The sequence below is a fragment of the Benincasa hispida genome, chromosome 7, assembly GCF_027475165.1.
Source record: "Benincasa hispida cultivar pf3 chromosome 7, pf3_genome.v1.1, whole genome shotgun sequence".
NCBI classification, from domain to species: Eukaryota; Viridiplantae; Streptophyta; class Magnoliopsida; order Cucurbitales; family Cucurbitaceae; genus Benincasa; species Benincasa hispida.
The window spans coordinates 46983372-47003871 of NC_143484.1; the positions used below are offsets into that span (position 1 = coordinate 46983372).

General features: G+C 37.6%; 1 protein-coding gene across 1 annotated transcript; it reads left to right on the forward strand.

The window, feature by feature from the left end:
- The first annotated feature begins 1425 nt into the window (after positions 1-1425).
- Positions 1426-1734, forward strand: LOC150035205 (uncharacterized). Its single transcript, XM_090315266.1, has one exon. The coding sequence runs from the start codon at positions 1426-1428 to the stop codon at positions 1732-1734; it is 309 nt and encodes a 102-aa protein (XP_090171392.1).
- The last annotated feature ends 18766 nt before the right edge of the window (positions 1735-20500 follow it).

Genomic DNA, 20500 nt, shown 5'->3' on the forward strand with positions numbered 1-20500 from the left:
AGTTCAATGTAAATAATATATGATAAAGTAGTTATCATATATTTTCTGAATAATTAAATTGGTTTTAATTTTTGAATTTTAAATTGGGAGGGAGTTCCCTCCCCCTGAATTCTCTCAAGATCATGAGGTAAGGTGAAAGAGTCTTCATCTTCTTCTTAGGAAACTGTGAGTTCTCTCTCTATGTGTAATTGTTTATTCCTAAAGAAAAATCACTTCCTCTCATCTCATCTTTCCCTCTCCCAAAATTTCAAAAGCCCACAAATTCCTTGAATTCTCATCCTAGAGAATACAAAGGAAACCAATTGACAGTGGTCATCTTGATTGTTCGTGATTTTCTAGAGAAGGAATTTGAAGAAGGGTTCTTCAAAGATAAGGGTAGTCTTATCTCTTTTCTCTTTTATTCATAATTAGCATGCTATAATTTTTATTTTGTTGCATAATGATTCTGTAAAATTGGGCATTTTGTAAAACTGTGATTTGGGTCCGGTTCCCGCTTTCGCTCAAGGACCTTCATCGATTCCTTCAATGTAAAGCATAAAGATTTGAAACCTTACTTCACTTATGCCAGGCAGTTAATGGAGAAGTTCGATAGCGTGATGTTAGAGCATGTTCCAAGGTCAGAAAATAAGAAAGTGAACACCTTGGCAAACTGCCTTCATGGTTCTAGATGATGCAACTCTAAATATATTGCTTTGTCAAAGGTGGGTTATACCACCGGTCGAGGCTGAATGTGAAGAAATGAACGTGATATCAGTCTGATCAACCGATGAGAAGGACTGGTGACAATCCATTATAGACTATCTTGAGCATGGAAAGCTTCCAGAAGACCTCCGTCATAAAACTGAAGTGCGAAGAAGAGTTGGTCACTTCATTTATTACAAAGGGGTTTTATATCGTTGCTCCTTGAAGGGCTCTTTCTTCGATACCTTGGAAAAGATGAATCCATGAAGGCTTTAGAAGAAGCGCATTCAAGTGTTTATGGCGCGAATCAATCTGGACCAAAGCTTCAGTTTTATTACTAGCCAAGGATGATTCAAGATTTGATGGAGTACACAAATAAGTGTGAGGCTTGTCAATACCATGCAAACTTCATTCATCAGCCGCCTAAGCCTCTACATCCGACTGTAGCTTAATGGCTTTTCAAAGCGTGGGGACTTAATCTTGTTGGTCCTATAACACCTAAGTCGTCAGTTGGATATTCTTACATCCTCGCAACCACTGATTACTTTTCAAGGTGGGATGAGGCCATCGCCCTGAGAGAAGCTAAGAAGGAAAATGTAGTGGACTTTACTCGTATGGTATTCCCCACATCATTTATCGATATGGTATTCCCCATCGAATTGTGACAGATAATGGGAGGCAGTTTTTCAATGGCTTGATGGATAGAATATGTGAGAAATTCAAGTTCAAACAATATAGTCATCCATGTACAATGCAGCTACAAATGGGTTGGCAGAGACATTCAATAAGACATTGTGCAATCTATTGAAGAAGATTGTCTCTAAGTCCAAAAAATATTGGCAAGAGAAGATTAGAGAAGCGTTATGGGCTTATAGAACTACTCATCATACCCCTACAGGGGTTACACCATGTTCACTTATTTATGGAGTGGAAGCCATTCTCCCTTTAGAAAGAGAGATCTTGTCACTAAGAATGGCAATACAAGAAGGGTTGACCATAGAAGACAATGCCAAATTACGTCTTCAAGGGTTAAAAGCACTTGAGGAAAGGTGACTGGAAGCTTAATAGGCATTGGAATATTACCAAGCATGAATGTCCAAAGCCTTTGATAAGCACGTGAAGCCTCGATCTTTTCAAGTTGGTGATCTTGTACTTTCCATAAGAAGGCCCATTATCACGACGAGGCATATAGGAAAATAAGTTCACGCCTAAATGGATGGACCCTATATTGTTATAAAAAAATAATAATTAGAAAAAAAACCTAATTCCTTATCGCAAGAGTATAAACTGGATGGTACTCTTGGCCCACATGAGCTTAAAAGGTGAATGGCCCAAAAAAAGAACCTTTTGAACTACATTATGACTTGATCCTTGGTTCATTATGAAGGTTACATAGGCAACTTAAAGAAATTTAAGTTCAATTGCATTATCAAATATATATATATATGTGTGTGTGTGTGTGTGTGTGGAACTGCATTATGACTTGATCCTTGTTCATTAAAAAGGGTACATAGGAAACTTAAAAGAAATTTTAAGCTCGGTCAATCTATCACAAAGAGAAAATATGTTTCATGTAAGAGAGTTTCCTAACACTACATTACAATAAACAAATTCAGCAATTACAAGAGCTCAGCGTTGCAAAATTCTTGAAGACACTGACGACCAACGCATGTGTAGCTAAGCAAGGTGTAAGGTTGAATCATGGTACCCAATTGTAGTTCTCCAGCTCCTGCTGCATAACTTCTAACATTTGGCATAGTACTTCTAGAGCTTTGACAACTTTATCAGAAAGAACAGAAGTAGTCTCGATGTTGTTTATGGCCCCTCGCATTTTAGAGGCGTCAAGCTATGTTGATTCAAAATATTTTCATTATTAAATATCAGCTTGTATATTTTAGCTCGTTCGATTTTGATAGCTGCCAGCTTCGCTAATAATTCTTCTTCTTCTTGCAAGGCTCGAGAATCACGCTCCAACAGTACTTTTCTTTCAGCAAGGGTACTACTTTCGTTATACAATATCTTCTCCAGATTAAATTTGGCCTCCTTAAGACGTTGCCTTTTATTTGTTGGAGTCAAGTGGGAGAAAATGATGATTGAAACTGCTTATACTTCTCTACCTTTAAAAAATATTCATTTACAAGTTTTTTAAAAGGGGGAAGGTTGTCACCACAAATGTCAAAAATTACTTCAAATATCTCGCAATTTTCTTTTTCTAGACAAAGGACCTTTTCAAAAGAAGTATGCATGATTTTCTTATGTGTAGTCTCCCACATTGCTAAGACAGTATGACATCGAACATCAAAAACTACGTTGGCAGCACAAAATCCAGACACCTCAAAGGCAGCCAAGGGTGTCGTTTTATTCGTATGTCTAGAAAGTTACTTGGTCACAAAAGGACGAGCCAGAGCCGCAATTATGCCATCAGGGGCCTTAGAATTGCATGTACGAGTAGGTGCAAGTTCGTAGCCATTTGGACTCGCCAAAGCTTCTAAAGTTTTCCTAGATTGTAAGACTTTCTCTACTAAAGGGTTGGTGAAACAATCAACCTTCTTGGTTAGAGAATCCAAAACTTTGACATTCCTAACATCTAGTTTCGTCTTCGTATGGTGGATGTTTTCAGAAGTAGCATAAACTTGAAAATACTGTCTCACGGGTTCACCGACATCGCTTCAGAAGTACCAATTCTCTCAGCAGCTAAATCGATAGCAAAGGGTCCCATTAAAGATTCTTCACTTCGTTGCTCCGAAAGTTCTTGAAGTGAGTTGTTCAGGGGTGACTGAAAATAAAAAAGAAAAAAAAAGAGAAAAAATAATGATAATAAATAAACCATATTGTAAAAAAAAAATGGATATGAAGATTAAAAGAAAAGGGTCAATGTACTAGCAAATTAGGAGCATTATGGATCTCTGGATCATTTTGATCCCTTTCAAAAAATTCATTACCCAATGCCTTTGGCTTCTTGAAGGGCCTTTTCCAATGACAGTCACCGATACTACTATGGCTCTCCTCTCCAATTAGGTGTGAAGCATCTTTCAGTGAGATAGATACTGTCTCTTCAATCAAACGGATCTTTTTGCCTCCTTGGGTGGTCCCTTTGCTTTTAGGTAATTGATAGGTTTTTTTAGAGAGAAATATTTTCTATACTAATTCCCTCAAAATTATGTTATCTGTTTGCTTTTAATGTTTATTTTATAGGTAAAACGGTCTGATGAGCGATTAAGAGTCATTTCGAGAAAATTGGGCTAAAAAGGATCAAGAATACCCAAGAAGTTTACAAAGTTCAAGAGAATCAAAATAATTACCCAAATGCCATTAGACCCAACATCATGACCCTCCCAGAAGCGTTGAGCAACACTTGAAGACAAAAAACATCCATCTACTGCAAAATAGGGCAGCGTTGCAATGCTCTCAATAGTGTCGCAACGCTCCAGAGTTTAACGGAATTGTTAGCGTTGCAATGCTCTCAATAGCGTCGCAACGCTCCAGAGTTTAATGGAACTGTCTGCGCGTGCGCGCGCCTTGTGCAACTAAGCGTCAGCACAACGTCAAGACACTAGGCCAATGCTTCATGGCTTTTTTACGATTTAGCATTGCAATGCTAGCCTTAGCGTTGTGACGCTACACCTGCAACTATAAAACATTTTCTTTCATTTTATGCAGAAAGGGGGGAAAAATTCTTCGCATAATTCAGAGTTTCTCTATTCACCAGTTCAACTCCTTGGTAACTTTGCCTCTAATTAGTTAGATTTTCATTTTCTTTCTTTGATTGTAAACACTGTAATGGATTTCTTCATAGATTTGTCTATGGATTTGTGAAGCAATTTCTTCAATCTTGTTTCCAGTTTCAAGAATTCTTGCAATCTTTTTGAGTTTTTTTGCTTTTCCTTATAAATTGCATTATGAAATTATGGATTCTTGAATCAGTTTTAAGTCTTAAAAGCATGTTTAAGGATTTTTTTGTCTTTTAAGCATGTTAAGCCAAGATTCTTAGTTTTGCTATAATCTTTATTGGATATGTTGCTAGGATGTATTCATGTATAAGAATGTCTAGTAGGGTCTATTAAGTGGCAATGGTTAATTTTGTATTCGAGGGTTATTCTTAGAATACATAAATTTCTAGATTTAAGGACAAATTTGGTTAATTGAATATGGCTATCTTGATAATTAATCGACACAATTGAATTATCGAACTTAATGCATATGTTTTCTATTCTATATGGACGCTATCGAACCCAATAGAACTGGAGGCATATAGGTTGATTAGAGTTAGGCGTTTCCAACTTTAATCAATAGTTAGAATGCTTTCTTGATTAGATTTCGCTAGCTATCCGCCTTTGTAGAGGTTAGCCTAATCGAGTCAAATAAATAGTTGTGTGCATAATCTGTTTGCATGATTAATTTGTAGAAATCGATGATAGAGATTGCATTGAATGTGTAACTTGAACTAGAAATAAGGTTGTACAACATTTTTTTGCAATTATCTTTTATCCTTTGATTTTCAAGTATGTTTCTTGCTTTATCAAAATGTCGTTTTTATTGCTTTTATAGTTGAACTTAGCTTAAGAAAAGATTAAACAAGCCTTCCCTATGGATCGACCCCCTACTTGCTGCTTATGCTACTTGTTAGTATAAGATGTAGGTTTCAGTGATTTATAAATATTTTTGTTTTGGATAGAGTCGAACTAACGACATCGATTCGACCATAAATAGTTTAGGCTGTGCCGAGGGAGGAATGACACTAGTTACTAAATAATGCCTATTCTCTTCAAAGTAATTTTCGTGCTTCGTCAAAATCATGGAGTGACATGGTTATGCAAATTTAATGTATGGTCCGAAAGAATACTTGAGATGAGGTCCTACTCCTCGTGCAAATCCTACTTCTCGTGGAGTGACAACTTGATTAGATGAACCGACATCAACAACACTTGTTGATGTACTAGCCTTTTCAACAACCCTTGTCAAAGTCTCAGTAGTTTCACTGGACATTTAACGTAATACTATTTTGCTTCGTTGTTTATGGTCTCTCATATGGTCTTCTTCTAAAAAGGTAGCATGTTTTCTATACAAATACTTTATTCTCTTTAGGATTAAAGAAATACCCATACCCATCTCTCATTTCCTTAGGGTAGCATACAAATAGGCACGCTCTCGAACGAGATTCCAACTTCTTGGAATGTCATTAGCACACGTGTCAAACATTCTCAAAGCCTAAAGTGGCGTAAACTATCTTTATGACCTCTCCAAATCTAAAAAAAGGTGTTTCAGAAACACTTTTTGATGAAATGTTGTTCAAATATAAACTACAGTCTTCACTGCATATCCCCAAAACGAGTCAGGAAGTTGGGCGTAGCTCATCATAGACCAAATCATGTCCAACATGGTTCTATTTCTCCTTTCCGATACACCATTTTGTTAAAGTGTACCAGGGGCTGAGAGTTGGGACGTTATTCTATGTTCTATCATGTAGTCCTGGAACCTTAGGTCCATATACTCTCCACCACGATCAGATCGAAGTGTTTTTATCTTTTTACCTAACAAGTTTTCAACCTTAGTCTTATGCTCATCGAAATTTTCAAGAGCTTCAGACTTATGTTGCATTGGGTAACCCATATCTTGAATAATCATCTATAAAAGAGATGAAATATTCATACCATCCTCTTGCTTTTACATTCATCAGACTACAAAGATCTGAATGTATAAGCTCCAAGGCCTCTTTGGCTCTATAACCTTTTCCAGTAAAAGTTTGTTTTGTCATTTTGCCTTCAAGGCATGACTCATATACATGTAAAGAGTTTTCTTCTAAACCATTTGGAAGTCCACTTTTAACTAATCTCTCAATCATATTGAGATTAATGTAATCTAATCTTAGATGCCAAAGGTGCACATTTTCTTTAGGAGAAATTCTTTGTCCCTTAGTAGTTGTTGTCGTTCTGAACATTTTAATATTTAGGAAAACCTTTGTAACTAACAACTTTAGTACGTGCAAGTTACAAAGCCTATCTCCATTCTATTTTTAAAAATAAATATTTTATTTTTAGAAAAGGAAAGAGAATACTTTTGTTCAATCAAACAACAAACGAAATTAAATTTCTCTTAATATTAGGAACAACGTATACGTCATTTAATAACATATATTGTTTCTTATTCAAAATTGACTTGAGTTTGCCTACGGCAACAACTGAAACGGCCTCTTCAGTACCAACTCATAGAGTCATCTCTCCAGCTTCCAATTGTTTTCAAGAATTAATTTCTTGAGAGGAAGAACAAATGTGGTTAATGGTCCTTGAATCAATTGTCCAAGCAGAATCATAATTTTCCACTAAACACGTTTCCAAGACAAGAAAATCAGATTTACTGTCATTGGATTTTTTCCTTCTATGGAGAACAATAGGATTAACTTCAAACCCCTCACCATAAACTCCAAGTTTTATCTTAAAGATTGAACCACTTTGGTAAACTTCACTAGAGTTGGAAACATTTGCCTCCTCTATTAGTCCCTTGACATTCAATATGAACTGGAGTTCATTTAGGGAGCTAATATTACTGGTTTCGTCAAAATCAACTCCATCCTACTTAAATTGTGAGCACTCTCACTCAAACAATTCTTGCAATGATTGTATGATCTGAAATGCAGTGACTATGCTCTCATATTTTTTGGCTAAGACATTGGGTGTGCTCGCCAAAAGTAAACTCAAGCCACAATATTGGCCCTGTCCACCTTTCATAATCATCACAAACATTTCGTGTTGTATCAGGAGTTGGGACTGAAGGAAATTCCTCAGTCAAGATGAAATTTAGGTCGTCAACCATGAAAATAGTTTTAAGTAAATTTTTCCATGTTGTATAATTAGCTTTGGTCAAATTTATAGAGGCTAACATTGAATGAATTGAACTTGACATATTGCTGAAACAAAACAAATTGATCTACATTAGCTTTTAGCTCAACTTTTATAAATTTAATCAAGTTTAGCAAAAATTTGAACCACATTTTACTTTTAATTTTGCAATGATGATTCAATGAGTTAGGATAAAACCACTGAAGGGTGATCAGTCACCCCTTTATTGAACTAAGACACTCTCAACCAATCATTACTCCAGAATGACTCTTATTCCCATAATAATTAGACACTATTGATTTAGTCAAGAAATCATTAGTTTTCTTAACAATTGCCTATAAGTGTGACCCTCTAGTTTAGACTTTAGAGCTCTGCCCCAACGAGCTAACTGAGGGAAAAAACTAATTGGGGCAAAAACTAAAGCGATCTTATCCATTTATGGAGTTCGTCTTGATATTGACCTAAGGCACAAAATGTCCGAAGGGGGACACTCCTAGGGCACCTCGAGGTCATGCAAGAAGATCTCATGATTCAAACTAGTGGAAGAGATCGTAGGACATGTTGACACATATCTTTCTCTCACTTACTATAAATACTTTTTCTATTCACCTTGATATTGATCCACGCAAACACCATCCGAAGGGGGACGTTCCTAGGGTACCCCAAGGCCAAGCATGATTCTCACGGTGTGAACTTAAAGGGAGGATATGAGTGGAAAAAACGACATATCATATACATCATTTTTCTCCCACTAAGTATTTTAAAATCTAGGGTTTATTACTCAGGTAAATCCAACTAATAGATTTATTTAAGTGTATTGTTAAATTGGCCTAATATAACATTTATATTAAATAGTTTAACATTATATGATTCTTGTTTATTGAACACTTTAATAAACCTAATCATGTATTACATGCTAATAAAATATTGTCTAATTCACCTTTCATGTTGGTTTCCATGTAGAGGTCTTCCATTTCTATCAGCTTAAATTCCCCAGCCTTAGATAGAACCTTCCTTAGACAAAGGTCCCTTATAGGCAATTATTTTATAAATGTAATCTTTTACTATTTTCATTTTAATCCTATTGAAAGGAAAATAAAAGATTAACATATTTCTAATCATATTAGAAATATGTTAATATAGGTCTAGGTGAAATAAGTTTAAAACCATTTAAAATTAATTTAACCTATATTTGCAACAACTTTTGATTATAGATTATAATTATTTCGTTAACTTTTTAAGTGTTATAAGTTTAATGAATTAGACTTAAAATCTATAATCATGCATCTAAATGACATTATTTAAATATAACACTTATACTTTCTAAGTAATGTCATGTTCAATTCATTTCCATTTTCATTATAAACTAATGAAAATAACACATCCACCATGTAATATAACACTTATATTACAAACCATATAATATAAATTTTATATTATATATGATGAATGGACATGTTACTGTACATGCAATCATATAATATAACATTTATATTTAATATGATACATGAGCATACTTAATATATCATGCAACTATATAATATAACAATTATATTAAATATGATACACGATAAAATGTTTATCCTATGGTGGGATCATAAACTATATGACATACAATATGCAATATATTAAAATTAATCATACATCACATGTACATTAATTAAATAAAAACATTGGACCAAAAATTGGCACTCCTAAGCATTTGATTAAATTAATATAACATTTATATTAATTTAATTAATTAAAAACAATACATTATAAAATTCAAATAAAATACATGAAAAAACTACTCCATAACAGCCTTGGGACTCGAACCCACGACCTCCACCGTTTGGGACGCGCACGTTTGATGCCTCGGAGCGTAATTACGCTCAACAGGAACAAAACTAAGCTGGCTATGAAGTGTTGCAATGTTGGCTTGATTAATTGCCCAACGTAACAACACTCGACTGGAGCGTAACTACGCTTGCCCTTCTGTGCTCCAGTGTAAAGGGCAGTGTAATTACGCTCTCCCGTTACGTTGTAGCACAAAATTCAACTTTTCATTGATTTCCAACTTGTTCTTGCTCCATATGGTATCAAACTCCTCTACAACTCTTGCATTTCGAGCGACACGAACTTACAGACTCAATAGTGAAATTAAAATGCCCAAAAACACCGGGTTATTACAACTTTAATCAAATTAAAGCAGTAAATTCTAAGTGTCGATGTTTTGTAAACATCCAATGTGCAAACTATCCATACATTCAAAATGCATTGAAACAACCCACCAATTCTCTGAACTTAAGTTCCAAATAGAAATTCAGAGACACACCTGGCTCTGAAACCAATTGAGGGGAATCGAATTCCCACAGTGAATCGCTTGTGTTAATGAATCATTTTGGAACTTGTTAAAGCAGAAAAAATATAGAGAACTAAGTGAAGGAAATCAGACATGAGGATTTCCATGAGCAGTGGAATGGTCGTTCCAAATTCCATTCGAAATTGAACATACACAATTATAATCAAGAAACGGAAACTTACAGGTCATGCACAATACGAAATTACAGCATGCTTTACAAAGATAAAGGGAAAGATTAAACAAACCTTTGAAGACTCATCTTCAAACTTCCTCGATCATGAACGCTCGTTCAGTCTCCAAGACAGCAACACATGAACGCTCGAACACTATGATTGCAACACAACACGATTAATCAACAAACACGAACTCAACGAATGACCTCCGAAACCTCGACTTAGTTGAGTTGAGTAAGACACCATCGCAATGGCTACCTTGGTATTCTCGGTATGAGAATCTAGAAGTGTGGGCTCTATGTGGACTTGGTTAGAGGAAGAGACTGGAGGAATAAAAATCGTGTAAACGATTGAGCAAGTGGGAGATGATAAGAGTCTATATAGATGATGCCCAATCGTTTAGAAGATGGCAAGTTATTGTATAGAAAAAGCCTCATGATTGTTTAGAAGACGACCAACTGAGTGAACTATCGTGTAGTGTCACTCATTCACTTGACAGAAAACCATGAGTGAGTTTCCAAGAATAGTAACTCTAACAACAACTTTCACAAATCTACTAAATTTAGGAAAACATTTTTTCTTTTATCTCACGGTTACCATGGAACCACCAATAACCTCCCACTCAATTGGTTATTAGAGAAAAAGATATAATTATCCAATAATTAATATTATTATAAATATATATGATAACCGACTTACCATATTCTATTTATAACCTATAGTTTTAATCTTTCATCTCATGAAACATATAAACCATAGTTCTTTTTCTATTTCATGGTACTTAATGTAAATCTCTTTTACATTAATCCTCCACTTGATGTATCTTATATATCAAATCGATCATATCATATATAATCGAATTTCCTCTTGTCAGTTTGAACATTTCAAATCAACACCAAGAACTGATTCTCAACTTGATTCTATTGACTACCAAGGGGACCTTATGAACCTATAACTTGAAGCTCCAACGGTACGTGAATAACTGACTAAACTCTTTAGTCATGGGATCCACCATCCGTTAATTGCCAGGCATTCTTCTAAAGATCGACAGTTGCACTCTTCTTATTACAGATATATTTTGTGTCCATATCAACCAATAAACAGCGCGATAACCCTTCACAGATTGCTCGTAAGTACAGCTGGACCAATAACCATTATGCTCCTGTAGTTACATCTAACTCTTAAGTACCATTGATACCTCTAATGAACATAAGTCATAGTCCTACTATGATTGAGTCCTTTCTTCCAAAGAGAAATTGTGGCCACTATGTTCAAGACCTAGAATCAACCTTTAAGGGAGCAATCTATCTATATACCCCTGCTTTGGGGAAGGAGTGAATTCCATCTTGTGTAACTGAGTTCCCATCTCCCAAATTAGACAAATCCCCAAAAAGGTAGGCATATTGAGTTAGCAATCTGGTCCCTCTCACCCATACTAATCAAAGTACCGCCTTTAAAAGCAGGAGTTCCCAAAACATTCAGGATTGAGGTCATGTCACCTATATGTAAGTCTCAAGTATCAACAATGTTATATAAAGAGATTAGTCATCTCGTGGTTCGGTCTTATACAAACTCTTTGTATAGGACACCCTCGCTCACATATCTCCACATGAATGGTAAGGATTTACCATATGTAGTAGTTCACAACACTTGAAAACCTCTACAAAGCGGGTCATATCCGTAGTTTTCACCAACATCAGGTATCCCTCCTTAATCCTTATACTACAGACCTTTTTAGGTTATCACTTAAGGCATGATCCACTTGTATATCTCATATACATGCTTAAGTTTACATACAATAATCATGGAGCTTTGTTTATTAGATATGCGTAAATGCCAAATAAAATAACTCTTATTTTATTCATAACAATGTGTACAATTTACAAATGACGAGACTCCAAGAGAATTATGACACCAATCCCAACAATCTCCCACTTTTTCTAATCCCTTGAGAGACTAATGTACAATACATGATAAATACAAGTACAATATACAATAAACTAGGGCATACTCTATAGCCCAATATCATCTCCCACTTGTCATAGACAAGATGCCGCTGATATGTGGTTAATGCGATGAAATAATAGTGTAAACTGCGGTGGTGGTGTATATGTTATGCATGCAAGTTTTCTTAGCAAGATCCAATTATAAATCCTACTAAGTTGCCTGGTAAGCCCAGGGTCAAACACAAGGATTATGGAAACAGTATGTGATGGTAATTTCATATCTCTTTACGATGGTAAATAAAACAATGCATTGGTTAGTATATTGTTTAAAGTATAAAGTCTATGCAGCGGAATTGAGAAAAGAGTTAATAACACGAAAGTACAATGAGTATGTAAGGGAACGGGTTGAGAAGGGATTTAGCTAACACTTCCTAAGATTGCATTCATGTTATGCGATCATGCTACACACATACAACAACAAGTCATCTCTCAATGCAAATGCTATAGCTTCTAATTTTAGAATGCATGTGATATATGCGATGATGTCTATAGGACTTATGTCTAAGCCTCTATTCTTGTCTATGTGATGATGAATGACACACACATACACAAGGCGACCGCATACTACCATATCCTATTTCTAGGGTGCATGTGATGCATGTTAGCAAACAGAGCTTATCTCTAAGTCTCTATCTCTTACTTATGCAGATTTAATCTTGCTTTCTCAAGTCTAGATTCTAACCTCGCTCTCTCAAATCTTAGGTTCTTTCTTTAGACTCTCTCTTGAGTAGCTCTAAAGGGGTGATGGACGCAACATAAGGCAAGATGATCGCATGCAATGAAGATCTTAGGTCATGCTAGCTAAGTACTTCTCAACCTATTCAAAAGTTTAGTTACTCATGCGTAATGTAAAGAGAGTGAACAGATATAGAAATGTAGGTTCCATTCTATAAATGAAATCAAAATACAGAATGACAATGGGAAATAAAGATAAGGAGCCTGGTAGCAATTTCTTGCTTCCTAAGGCTTTTACACTATTTTTCTCTACTCTGCTCAAAGAATATTCTTACTTTCACAAGAGTTGGCCCTCTCTCTGTTTTCCACACTCCCTGGCACTTTTTTGAGTTGACCGAGATCATCTTCCAGTGTCTTCTCTCTTCTCTCACCTCCGCTTTCTAAATATAAGAAAACTATGAACAAAGGCTAACTATATTCTGTATGGTGAACTTTCTATATGGCTCAACTGGACTAGAACCAAACCGAACTTCTTTAACAAAGGTGGCCTTCGGTATTTATAGAGCTTCAGGGTGAAGAGCTTTTGCTCTCAAATGATTGCACTGATGGGATGTTATTAATTCTCTATCTGATGTGTTGAATAATTGTCACCAAAAAGTTGAGTGTACTTGCTATACTATGTCGTTAATGGCTTGTCAACTAAATTCAGATTCGACCGTCATCAGCTTTCTGTCCCATCGTGATTTATTAAGCTTTTACCTTGATGCGCCGGCTCTATGCGGCCACCTTTTTTAGCAGATTTTCGCTAACACATACGATCGCATAGCCTTGCGGTCGCAATTTCTTAATGCGCTTGGATGCTGAATTTCTTGGATCACAATTCTCCTTTGCACCAACGCATTTTTCTACACAAAATACATAAATTAGCTGCTTTAATTCGATGGACGCATGCGATCGCAATGTACTAAACTTAATGCTTTTGGACACGATTTTATATATTTTGACCGTCGCAATCCTACATTATTTTATATCTTTGCATTGTAATAACGTGCATTTCTGCCCGTTATCAGCCGCATGTCTCACAGACCCAGACTCTTCAGGTGACCCTTGAACACTTTAGCCGTGAGAGCCTTTGTAAATGGATCAACAACGTTGTGCTTCGATGCGATCTTTGTGACTATAACATCACCGCGATGCACAAACTCCCTGATCAAATGATATTTTCGCTCATGCTTACCTCTACAATGACTCCGAGGCTCCTTCGAATTTTCCACAGACCCGCTGTTATCACAATAAAGAGTGATCGGCAAATCCATATTTGGAACAACTTTCAAATCTGTAAGGAATTTCCTCAGCCAAACAGCCCCTTTAGTTGCTTCACAAGCGGCTACGTATTCGGCTTCCATAGTGGAGTCCATGATGCATCCTTGCTTGATGCTTCGCCACACTACAACCCCTCCATTCAGAATGAACATTGACCCCGATGTCGATTTACGAGAATCTCTATCGGTCTGAAAGTCAGAGTCTGTGTATCCTGTAAGAATCAAATCCTTATCTCCATACACGAGCATGTAGTCCCTCGCTCTCCGAAGATACTTAAGGATTGTCTTGACCACCGCTCAGTGATCAAATCCTGGATTGGACTGATACTGACTGACAATCCCTACTACATAGCAAATGTCGAGTCTGGTACACAATATTGCATACATTAAGCTTCCAACAGCTGAAGCATAGGGAATCCATCTCATCTTCTCAACCTCTTGAGGTGTCTTAGGACATTGATCCTTAGACAAAACGATTCCATGCCTGAAGGGTAACAAACCCCTCTTGAAATCCTACATCCTGTACCTGATCAACATTCGATTGATGTATGATGCCTGAGAAAAGGCTAACCTCTTGTTCTTACGATCCCGAACAATCTGGATCCCTAGAAGATACCGTGCCTCACCCAAATCTTTCATTTGGAACTAGGCAGCTAGCCATTTCTTAATGTCATTCACAAACCCTACATCATTCCCAATGAGTAGGATATCATCCACTATAGTACCAGGAAAGCTACTGAGCTGTTGATGATCTTCTTGTAAACACAAGGCTCATCAACATTCTGATCATAGCCAAATGATTTGACCGCACTGTGAAATTTAATGTTCCACGATCTAGATGCTTGTTTCAGCCCATAAATGGACTTATTAAGCTTGCAAACTCTTTGCTCTTGATCTGGAACTACGAACCCCTTTGGTTGAGCCATGTAGATGGTCTCCTCAAGATTACCATTAAGAAAGGTAGTCTTGACATCCATTTTCCATATCTTATAATCATAAAATGTTGTTATGGATAGAAGTATCCTGATAGAGTTGAGCATGACAACAGGTTAGAAAGTTTCCTCATAGTCCTCTCCTTCGACCTGGGTATAACCCTTTGCCACGAGTCTAGCCTTAAAGGTTTACACCTTTCCATCTACACCTCACTTTCGCTTGTAGACCCACTTACACCCTACAGGTTTTACCCTATCATGTGATCCATAAGCTTCTAGACTTGATTGAAGTACATAGACTTCACCTCCTAGTTCATGGCCTTAATCCACTCATCTTTGTCAACATCCTCCATTGCTTGCTTAAAAGACAATGGATCCTTGACCCCATCATTAGAAATGACTTTCTAGGCTTCAATCAACCCATGTAGAAATCCGGTGGGTTCATAACCCTCCCACTATAATGAGGCAGTCTCAACTCTTGAGCTTGTTGACTAGATGTATCGACCTCAACAACTCTTATTGATCTGTCAGTCTGTTCAAAAAATTTTGTTGAACCCTCAGTAGTCTCAGTTACACTAGAAATCTCACATAAAATAAGCTTACTTCGTGGCATATGATCCCTGATGTGGTCTTCTTCCAAGAAGATAACATTTATAGAAACAAACACTTTGTTCTCACTCGGATCATAGAAGTATCCACCCCTCATTTCTCTAGGGTAGCCTATAAAGAGGCAAACTTTCAAACTTGGTTTCAACTTCTTTGGGTTAGTCACAAGCACATGGGCCAGACATCCCCAAATCTTAAAGTGGCATAAACTACCTTTACGGCCTCTCCACAACTCAAAAGGTGTTCCAGAAACACTTTTCAAGGGAACGTTGTTCAGAATGTAGCATGCAGTCTCCACTGTAAAACCCCAAAATGAGTCTGGAAGATGAGCATAACTCATCATCGACCGAACCATGTCTAACAAGGTTCTGTTTCTCCTTTATGATACACCATTCTATTGAGGTGTACTTGGGGCCGAGAGTTGGGACACAATCCCATGTTCTATCATATAGTTCTGGAATTGGAGGTCCATATACTCTCCATCACGATCAGATCGTAGTGTTTTTATCTTCTTACCTAACAAGTTTTCAACTTCAGCCTTATACTTCTTGAACTTGTCAAGGGCTTCAGACTTATGTTGCATTAGGTAGAGATACTCGTACTTGAATAATCATCTATGAAAGAGATGAAATATTCATATCCACCTCGAGCCTTAACACTCATCGGACCACAGAGGTCATAATGTACAAGCTCCAAGGCTTCCTTGGCTCTATAACCTTTTCTAGTAAAAGGTTGTTTGGTCATCTTGCCTTCGAGGCATGATTCACACACCAGCAAGGGGTTTTCTTCTAAACTCTTTAGAAGTCCACATTTCACCAACTACTCAACTTTATTGAGGTTGATGTGATCTAACCTTAGATGCCAAAGATGGGTGTTTTTCTTAGGAGAAATCTTTGGTCTTTTAGTTGTTGTTGTTGTTGTACTGAACATTTTAGTATTAAACAAGGTTTTTATGACTAATGACCTTAATACATATAAGTTACTTTCCATTGAACCAAAACCAATCTCCATTCCATCTTGAAAATAAACACTTTACTCTCAGAAAATGAGATGGTATAACTTTGTTCAATGAGACAAGAAATCGAGATTAAGTTCCTCTTGATATGAGGAACTACAAAAACATTCTCCAGTAACAGATAACGTTTCTTGTCCAAAAATAACTTCAGCTTGCCTACAGCAACAACTGAAACAACCTCATTAGTACTAACTCGAAGAGTCAACTCTCCCTATGGCAATGTTTGCCAGGAACTGAATCCTTGGTAAGAGGAACTGACGTGGTTAGTAGCACCCGAATCAAGGATCCAGGCAGAATCATCATTCTTTACCAAACACGTCTCCAAGACCAATAAATCATATTTACTGTCTTTAGACTTCCCCTTCTTTTTTAGAGTAGTGGGATTAGTATCAGAACCTAAATATGCTCTAAGTTCCATTTTAAAGAACACTTCTCTTCTATGAACCTTAATAGAGTCATCAACACTTGCTTTCTCTTCCTAGATTAATCTCGGGAACTGGCATTACTGTTTTTGTCATCCATCCCTTTGTACTTGAAAAGTAAGAACTGATGTTCAAAAAAATCTTGCAACGAGTCCATGATCTCACATGAAATGACCATATTCTCAATCCTTTTGGCCAAAGCATCAGGCATGCTAGCCAATATGTGAATTCGGGCCAATGAATTTGTCACACCCTGCCCCAGACTAATCTCTGAGCCTAGGAAAGGATGTGACTACATCAGTTATCAACCCTTTAGTTGACACTTACTGCCTATTAACTCTTGCGGAAATAACTTTGATACTAATGAACAAATTCAACAACTAACTGATTAAGTCAAGGAGATAACAACATCGGATTAAGTATGCCCATTTTATTACAATAATGTAATGTTTATACAACTCTAAGACTTAACTACAAAGTTTACAACAACAACTGTAAAACCCTCCGAAAGTGAAACTGTGGTATGTGGCAAATCTTGACCTTAGCAGTACCCTAGAACTACTCACCTAGCGCTACCTGGGAAGAAAAACATGAAATAACAGAATGAGCTTCACAAAGTTCAGTGAGTGGTAAGCAACTTCTAGAGTTTATTTCAACTCATAAATAACAAGTATATCACAAATATGAGGTTACATTCAAACCTCAGCCTTGAAGGAGTCTATTCTCAACTCTATCTATGTGCATGGTAGATAGCTAAACTAATAACTAACTAGAATGAGTATGTTGTCTACCTACACACACGGTAGATAGATAACTATTACTAAATACAATGCTTAGTCTTTACGTTTCCTTTGTCTCCTATGTGCACATAGCTTCCCACGCATGGGCTCAGAAGCTAGGCTTGTCAGCCCTCTGACCATCTCATACGAGGTTCATCCCACAGGCTCAGGAACTAGACCTCTCGATCCCCTGACCATCCAGTGAGGTTTTACCTTCGGGCTCAAGAACTAGGTCTATTGACCCCTTGACTATCCTAATCACATAATCTCATTCTCAATACTAGATACTCATTCATAACATAAGCATATACAATTTACTCTAAAAGATATGCTTTAAGACTTAAAGGAAAGTACCACTCACCTTGGTCGTTTAGGAACCTTTCTCTCTAGAAGTTCCTTGATCTCCCCAAGCTCCTCTTTTGAACCCTAAATTCCAGATTCAACTTAAAGCTCAGACTACTCATAGTTTTAGGCTTTATCTCGGGCTACTTCCTTCTAAAAATATGTTCTAAAATGTCTTAGGAAGCTTACCTCAAAATCTTAGCTCATAATTTCTCGTGATTTGGCCGAAAACATCAAAAAATCAAGACTCACCCAGCTTACCCGACAGCTCGACCCCTCTGCCTTCTCCTCACTTTCTAGACTGATTCCTTGGAGCTTCTTCTTCGGCAGCACTACCCTGAACACTAGACTCTCCTGGCTTTCAAATGGCTTTAAAATCACATCAAACGCACGAGTATTCTGGGAGAACTCTTCATCTCAAGTTGATGCTACTTCCTATCCTTTCTGTCCGACAACATCTCCCCTCTTGGAACCTCTTGACCAACGCATGGTATTGCTACCAACACAGTCTCCTCCCAATACACTCTTCTATGTGTCCTTTGAAGAGAATTTAGTTCTCATCTAAAATCCTTGGCCCTATTTATAGGCGTCCAAACTCTTTCCAAGGTCGACACCTCCTACTTGGCCACATGTTCAAGTGTCTCTTTCCCACACTATCAACGCAATCTTGCATTAGCTCAACCCAAGGTGTCTTGCCCCCCTTTTACCAATGCATAGCCCTCAACTTTGCATGTTTTCTTATGCACCCACCTCATTTGCTTAAGGCCTAAGGTTTCTTCCTAACAAGCCACATGTTCGGATGACGTCCTTGAATGCGTTCATCCTTCATATGCGTTCATCCAACTTCATATGCGTTCAACTAGGATAATGACCAACACTCCTTCAATGCATACTACTAGCCTTGTCCTATGCACCCACATGCCCTTGGATGACCAACACATAGCACATAACAAATGCATAACACATCACCAATGCATAGTGCATCACCAACGCATAACACATCACCAACGCATAGTGCATCACCAATGCATAGCACATCACCAACTCATAGCACATCACCAACGCATAGTGTATTAACAATGCATAGTATTGCACTGCCGCATCCATCGCATCCATCACATCCATCGCGACATACCATCGCATAGCACTATCGCGTCCAACGCAGCATGCCTCCCTCGCCGCATGCCATCCATCACCGCATGCTTCATACCACATCACCACACGCCCTCGCATCACCGCAGCGCATACAACCAACACATTCCTTCGGCCGCATGCCTCCAACGCATTCCTTCGGCCGTATGCCTCCAATGCATTCCTTCGGTCGCATGCCTCCATCGCATACTACTGACGCATTCCTTCGGCCACATACCTCCATCGCATACTACCAACGCATTGCACTGTCACATGACATCAATGCATAGTACCGCTGCATGTCATCAACACATAGTGTTGCCGCATAGCATCGACACATAGCCCCATTGCCGCATGCTACCAATGCAACCCTTCGACTGTAAACCATCGGTCGTGTACTATCGTGTCCAACATAACCTTCGCGCCTGCCTCCATCGCCGCATGCCTCTATCCATCGCATCCAACGAATCCAACATCTAGCACCCTTGGATGCACAACTTGAGGCTACCGCATGGTTCTCTAACCTCTCAATACATTTGGTCGCCGCATGTGTTGTTCTTAGCCATACTTCAGCCTCTCTCCATGCCCAAGTAACCTCTCAATACTTCATGGCCAACGCATGGCACCACATAGAATTTAACTTTCACTTAGTTAATTCCTTTTAACAACTGTTTAAGTAGGAATAATGGAAATCTGGGTTTCACAGAATTAGCCTTCATCCACACCTCATATGCATTACGAACACTTCACGGTGCATCAAGGGCCAGGACTTGAGGACGCTCCTTAACCATGAAAAACTCGAGGTTGTTTATCACGAAATACGTTTTACAAGACTTTTTCCACTGTATGTAACCGATCAAATTAGAGGCATAAACGAAAAATCAAACATGCTGCTGAAAACAAAAACACATTAACCTACATTAGGTTTTAAGCAAATACCCGTTGATAAACATACAACATCCAATAAGGTTTAGCAAAACTAACATGAACCCCGTGTGACATCTAGTTTCGCAATGACGCTTCAAAAGTTTAGGACAAAAGCCACCGAAGGGAGGTCAATTTATTCCCATCTTGAGACATTATCAACCAGCCATTAATACTAGAAAAACTCTTGCTCCTATAACGACTAGCCATCATTGATTTGATCAAGAAATCATTAACTTACTTAACAATTTTTCGTAAGTGTGAACCGCCATTTTAGGCCCTAGAGTTCCGCCCCAAGTAGCCAATCCGAAGGGA

Bases quoted from the DNA above. Each gene is read 5' to 3' on its own strand.
- LOC150035205 (XM_090315266.1), top strand. From the start codon at position 1,426: ATGTACAATGCAGCTACAAATGGGTTGGCAGAGACATTCAATAAGACA.